We start from the raw sequence: 7,493 nt of genomic DNA on the forward strand, positions 1-7,493 counted from the left end.
TGAAGTGGCATCTCTCCAGCCACCAGTCCACACTCCGTACTTTTGAACCAGTGACCCTCCGGTTCCCAACCCAACTCCCTACGGACTGGGCTACTGCCACCACGAATGGAGGTGATAGAAAGAAGAAAAATAAGTCCCTGTTTGCTAAGTCAGGTAGTTCATAGCACAGGTATTGAAAACAACTGAGTCTTTGAGAATTTGAAGGCAGCGGAGGAGTTGAAGCGAGAGCAACCAACAAGGACAAAAGGTTTTGAAAGACAGAGAGGCAAATGGCAGAAATGCAAAAGACAAGCAAGGCAAGATTGCAAAAAAAAAAATTTGAGTCCTAGCTTTTTAGTAGGACCACTCACAAGAGTAAAAGATTCTTGGTAATCTAAAAGTGGGGCAAGAAGAAAATAAGTAGAGAGAGCTGGTGAGGAAGACTACTTGTTGAGAAACTAAAGGTGGTTCAACAAAACGTTTCTCCTTCTTATCTTAGGTAAGTGAATAATCTCTCTTCCTCCTCCTATTTGCCAGTGCTTGTTCCAAAATCAAGGTTAAAGGATGAGCTGGATTCCTCTTTGTTTTCTTAGACCCTGACTGTGATCTGAGTTTATGTGCACATTTTTTAATCTGTCTCGTGTAAACACTGCTTACTATCTACAGTAACCTAGATTAACTATTATCCTGGGGTGGACATCTATCTGAAATATTTACTTTTTTAACACGCCACACTAGTTCATAGGGTCAAATTTATTCTAAAAACATGAGCATTGCCGGTATGGTGCTGCTGTTTAAAGCACTGGTAGAGAATTTTCCAGATTATTCTTGTGAATATCAATGTATTCACTCATTTATGTAATGATGCTCTTTATAGGCTCACAAATTAATATTGTTCGCTCTGGGCTTTCTCCAAGGATTCTAATAATTTTTGGATGTCCACAGGAGGTGACGCAAAAACCACCAGTTTGATGACTTTAAAATGTCCATTTGCATGAAAGCAACACATTACATTTTCAGTATCTACCCAAAGGCTTGACTGTGTGAAAATACATTTTTAATAAATTTCTAAATAATCACAGCTATAAAAAAGGGAATAAATGAAAATATATGAATGTGTTTGCCAGCCCTGAGCATAAGAGCATGAAAATATCAAAAACTGGTCCAGTTTTGGCACCTATAGGTATAAATTACTCCACTAACACAGCATTATTTAATTACAGATATTCAAATTAGGAACAGTCATTTTTTTGTTCAATCTAAGTTTGAAATGATTTTACTACCAAACATTTATCCAGTTTTGACAAATAAATGATGATAGAAACTAAACATACGGAACAATTCTTTATAGAGGTTGTATACTTTAAGTGATGGAAGAGGTGTTTACCTTTGTGCTTGTCACTGAAGTAACTGAAGTAATCGGGGCAGGTTATTGTAACCACCTCTCCGATTCTGGCTGAAGGCCAACAGGCGATGATATCCCACATGCCTTGACAACCTGCCAGGAGGAAACACTATTAACATGGCATCACTCATATTGTGACAGAAAAACACACACACGCAGGCCACAATGACTAAATTAAATTGTGTGCCTAACATACACCCATGACCACACATGGCAGCATTTTTTAGTTTTAATTTAGAGACAGAAAGTCAAAAGAAAAGAAAATTATCATAGAGATGTTGGTTTATGTTGTATAATTTGGTACAAAAAATCTAGGGCTGGACAATATGGAGAAAATTAGATATGCCGATATTCTTGTCCTATTACCTCAATGTCAATATTGTGGCGACATTATAGGGTTGAAAATTGATGGTTTAACAAAATATCTTCACAATGAGATTGTATATAAATAATCATAAGTGGGTAAAAGTAAAAATAACAGAAGAGCTAGAACAGTCTGGTAACACAGAAAATGACATCACTGTACGGTAATGCAGCCTTTAAAACCAGGAAAAGACAACACTTGAGCCATTTACGATATTAAAATTTCCAAAATCTAAGACAATATCTAGTCTCATATCACAATATAGATGTAATATCAATATATTGCCCAGCCCTACAAAAATCTGAGTTTATCCATTTTTTAATTCTTCAATTTAATCAAATAAAATTGTGTTCTTTGAATATTGCACAACATTTTACAAAATCTCAGGTTTACATCTATCTGCTTTAAATCAAAGGCTGATTGTAAACAACTGCTCAAACTCCAAATTAAATCCCAAATTCCCTGCACTTATAAGAAGGAACTACTTTTTTTGGGACTGTTGTCTATTTCCATCCATTCACTTATTTTTAAAATGGATCATTTTAATAGCTCACAAAAGTTGTCTGCGTAGTTAGTCTTTAATCTTATTTTGGCAAAGCTTTCCCTTTCCTTAATTCTTAATCTCACTTCCTATGGATTCCACTAGCATTTGGCTAAAAGGGTGAAACCTGCACCTCTGACACATCGTATACTGAGGCATAAAAAAACAAGTCATACTAGGGTGGAGAGAAAAAAAAGTCATTACATCAGGAGGAATTTTTTTTTCTGTACCTAAACGTACACACCAATTTTTCTTTGAAATCATAAAGTCACAGCACAGGACAGAGTTTGAAATAACAAAAACACAAGTGATGAACCATTTCTGAAACAGATTGATTTCTTAAGTTAAAAAAACAGTGGAAGCACAGTAAGATACAATTCTTCATTTTTTGAGTTTGCATAATGATGTGTGTGTGTGTGTGTGGTGGTACATTAACGCTGGACACCAGAAGAAAAACTTTCATGAAATATTTATTTTTATGCCGGTTCTTTTTCAAGAAAGCCAAGCAATAGCTGGACAATCTTAATATATTGCATAACCACAGGCTGTGAACATATGTTTCTCACAAATGTACACACTAATTCATTTATTGGTGATGTGACCTGTGAGAGCAGCTTGCACTAACTTCCTGTTGAGGAAGCAGATAGGGAAGTAAGAAAAATTAAAATGAAGGACACTGCAGAGACAAGGAGGAGAGCTGTTTGCACGCACACAGTTTGTGTCTATTCACTTAATGCACTATGTACAGTATGTGTGGTGATTTTTATTGAAAGGAAAATAGCAAGTTATAGATGGCTGTAATACTGAGGCATGTTCATTCAGAGTAGAGGTCAGACTTTGTGTATATAGTGTACACCCACCGCAGACACAGTGGGTAAGCCAGTGGGTGTTTAACTGTCACTTGAATCACCATGACACCGTGAAGTATTTGTTACCATGAGTGGCAGAATTGGGTAGAAATCCCATCATAACTTCCTTCAAGGTTATTATTATGCTATAACCTTGTAATGGCACGTGTCTCTAATGAAACACCCTTCCCTTTAACGGCCCTGCACAGTTACACAGGTTTTTAATTTTTCTGGCTGATTTGACCTTCATTCAGGCTGCAGGTTATGAATATCAAAAGTACAATGTGCAATGCTCCCAAAAATCCACATTTCATATTATGGAAATTTTAGTTGTCAGTGATGATGCAAAATGTTGATTCATAAAGGTCCAAAACCTTAATTTACTGCACCCCAATACCACATGTCTACTCTTATGTTAAAAAATATTCATGCTAGGGCTCATTATGATTCTTTGTCTTACTTCAATTTGGGGGATAATCACACTTTTAGTTTTGGAACTATGACCCCACAATGCTTTGGGTAATGGTAACAGAAAAAATAATGTTGCCAAGAAGTAAGTTAGTCAAGCAAGCTAGATGTGGAACACAACTTGAACCCCTCTTCTCTTTGTGTTTGTTTAAATGTTTGCAAACTGGCATCACTGAAAGTATGCAGAATTAGTTCCTGGTTCATGGATACTGTAGACATTAGGCATCTATCACTGGATTACTTTGAACTGAGATGTGATTGTAAAAGTAGTCACTGGTAAAGTCAGCATTATTTTACAATGTCTCTGCAGACACTCTGGAAACCCTGCTATAACAGTGCTTCATCTATAAACTCCCACACTGTATTACCTTACCTGGCTATTTATTTACTCATGCTGTCTCCCATTTCCTCTAAATAGCCTGCTGCCCACCCTAAACAGAGAGAGGAAAATGTGTTTTCGAGAATGACCTGAAGTGACGTTCCCAAAGGTGCTATTCTCACAGCGCTCTTTCTCCAGCTCAATCTCGTTCACCATGTCACACATCTGCAGCGATAACACCTGTGGAAGATGCAGAAAGCACATTTAGGTGTCAAGAATCGAACATCCTTCCATCAAACTGCAATTAGGCACTGAAAGAATTCATATTCAGGCTGAGGCCCGCAGACAGGTTACATTTTAGTGAATATGTGCTAGTAAATAAATTCCCTTTATCAATTTCCTGCAGATATCGCGTTTCATGCCATGAGAATGAACTCCCAGCATAATAATACACAGAAATGTTTTCTATGTCTGAAATCCCTCTTGCCTGGCAAATAGATGCTATCATGGAAATGGATTAGGAAGTGGAGAAGAGAGCCACTGAGTAATCTACTGCGATTGTTCATCTGTGTCAACAAAGGCTGAAAAAATGAGGGTTGACAGCCGTTGGCGGAGAGCCGGTGGGGCAATGAAAATGTGTAAGACGAGCAGCAAGGAGCTTGAGAAGGTCAGTGGAGATGAAGAGAGAGTGTATTCATGAATACCCAAGGAACAGCTTCACCCTGCTACCAAATCTACAATGAATACAATACTCAAGGCAATAAAGGTCACGGTGAGAAAACTGATGCAGCCAAAAGCAAATAGTATATTAACAATTCAACAACTTATGTTCTGCTAATGGTCCCTATAGATGTCTTTACATAAAGTGCCTTGAGCCTCCACCACCCAGGTCCAGTCAAACATGAAATTATCCATCAATCATCCACAAATGCCCTATCCAGTCCAGCGTTGATCTCCAGTACATTTTACACTGTTGTAAGCAGTCGTCAGTATCACTATAGACATGATAAACCCACCAAACCGGCATTAAGGAAAAGGACACCTCACAGCCTTCTTGAACATGTGTACAGTATAGTAGTGTGAAGTACGCTTTGTTCATCTATTTATATATCTATTTGTGCCGGAATATTTAAGAACACACAAACACAAAATAGGATTTCTGCAAGAAACTGATGATGCAGCAATACTTCAGATAACCAACGCCAACTGGAGAATGTGTAGAAAGGTTTTCATTCAAATTGAATTTGTTTTTGTTTTTAAAAAAACATGAAAAACTATGTAGCATAGCAACTTTGATGTACTGACAAAGCACAAATGTAAATGAACTAGTATACAACTGGACTGAGGGGAATAGGGAACAGGGGAAAGTCTGGCAACTGCAAGGCTTATGAGGGAAAGGGGTAATTGCAGGGCAGGAGGGAGCGGCTGTGACAGGTGGAAAAGTCAAGGTGCATTTGGTGAACAGGTGGAGAATGGCCACGAACAAGCAGATTGTGACACACGCAGAATGTGATACTAGAAGACTTTCCATCACAAATTCATCTGCTGAAGTTTTCTCTGCTTAACTTAAACTCAAGCTTAAGCTATAAGGAGGTCAATCAAGGTCAAATATACGATTTACACAAGTGTGATGTTACAACTAAAAGCCTCTAGTGCAGCCTCCGGACTTCACAGTGAAGAAGGAAAGACAAAAGACAAAGGTGTAGGCTAATTTTAAGAATTTTGAACTATGTAATCTAACTCCTTCATCAGACAATTTATTAGCACAGTCATGTTCACATTATCTACATCCACAAAAGGCTGCCAACAGAGGAACTCTCAGTCCCACCCCTCCTTCTGCTCCTCCTACAGGAGCGTCATGGAACCCTTCGTTCGTTTCTCTTTTACATGCTACTTCACCGTACTTACTGTCACTCCAAAACCTCCAGCCCTCATTGACTCAGCCATCACACGCAAAGCACTCACCATATCACAGGACCGCAGGCACCCCCTGAACTCATTCTGTAGATACAGATCTCAGATCTGTGAAAAAGCATGCAGTAAAAGCTTTGTGCCCTCTGGTACCACTTCCCTCAAACAATAGCAATAATCAAGTACATGGACTCATGTTCTTGTGACTATACTGTGTTCCTTGTGGCTATGTTTTTGTGATTGATGTTCCTTAATTGTTGTTATGCGTGTCCCTGACTGTGGAAACAAATGTCTCTACTGGCTGACAATAAATTAGCTATGTCCCTAAAACATGTATGTAGGTGACCTTTAAATCCTGTACAGATTTGGCTTAAAGTAAAGGTGACTGACTTTCTAACACTGCTGTAGCTACATTTATTAACCACAGCCAAATGAGCTACTGCTGACTTGTAGGCATTACAGCAAAATTGCATCAAGGGCAACACTTACCTGTAGGTAAACAACATCATGGAAAATATGAAGAAAAAAAAAAAAACCTATGTATCTCCATGTTATCACTTCTGCACACAACATTTCTGAGCCTCAGTCATTGCCTCACTCACTCTCTCCCCCCATGGATGAGGTCATCCTGACACTATCAAAATCCACAGAACTTGCTCACAGGAGTCTTTTGCCTGCAACAGATTACAGCAGAAAATCCAACATATCCTGTAAGTAAAAAGCAGCAGCACTGGCCCGGCAGGCAGGAGATTAATCTGCCAACATTATCTGTGCAGAGGAAAATGAACAGAGGGGGAAATCTCATGTTGCTAATGTCAGACACTTTGGTAACCTTCTTTTTGATATGCAGGAAATTGATTGTCGGCCAATGTAACAACCAAACACTCAATAGAGGATATCAGTCAAAAAGCCCCTCATAGGGGAAGGTGATACTTTTGTGATCACAGAGAAAATATAATATTCTACAACATGTACAACCTGGTCTATCAGTGTTTTATCTGTGTACATTGTCAGCACTTCAAACCTTATATCAAAAAGTGACATTATTTAAGTAGCCTTTGATTAATTAGAATTAAAACTCACTTCTGTATAATACATGAAATTAGAACAATAATACACTATTTAGAATATTTTTCATTAATCAAAATATGTCAATTTCAAACTCTTTAGACATGTACAGAACGATAAAATTACCGCTTTATGATCATAAAATGCAAGCTGGTTTATCAAACAGATAGAGAAGGGTGACTGCTCCAGGTACAACATGAGGTTATTGGTAATATAATTAATTAATAAGATTTGCAAGTTGTGTGTTTGTGAAGAATATAAAAATCACATTATGAGTCTCCTGAAAGTTGATACATTTTCATATTGAATCATCGTCCAGGTCTCATGGGTAACGTGTTCGTGTTGCCTCATAACTATAACCATTTCAGGCCAATTTAAAGATGCTCTACAGAGTAATACACAAGGTCCAAAGCAAACTCTGCCTTTCTCTAGGCTTATGTTAGAAGAATCTAATCTAACTATCACGTGTTCTTTGATTTGATGATGACAAAGAGAGGCGGGGGATCTAATTGAGAATCAAGAAAAGGTTTAACTCTGAGACCGAGAGACTCGCCCACGAGCAAAACAGCACCTCTGATTCATAGTTTAAT

General features: G+C 38.0%; 1 protein-coding gene across 1 annotated transcript in view; it reads right to left on the bottom strand.

Moving 5' to 3' along the window:
• Positions 1-7,493, bottom strand: part of vipr1b (vasoactive intestinal peptide receptor 1b) — a 48,257-nt gene that overhangs the window by 33,656 nt on the left and 7,108 nt on the right. The window contains exons 2-3 of the mRNA XM_032504188.1: positions 4,074-4,164; positions 1,367-1,477 (exon numbers count right to left, since the gene is read on the bottom strand). Of these exons, the coding sequence (XP_032360079.1) occupies positions 1,367-1,477; positions 4,074-4,164 (202 nt within the window). The remainder of the gene's footprint in view (positions 1-1,366; positions 1,478-4,073; positions 4,165-7,493) is intronic.

This window comes from Etheostoma spectabile, chromosome 22 (genome assembly GCF_008692095.1).
Source record: "Etheostoma spectabile isolate EspeVRDwgs_2016 chromosome 22, UIUC_Espe_1.0, whole genome shotgun sequence".
NCBI classification, from domain to species: Eukaryota; Metazoa; Chordata; class Actinopteri; order Perciformes; family Percidae; genus Etheostoma; species Etheostoma spectabile.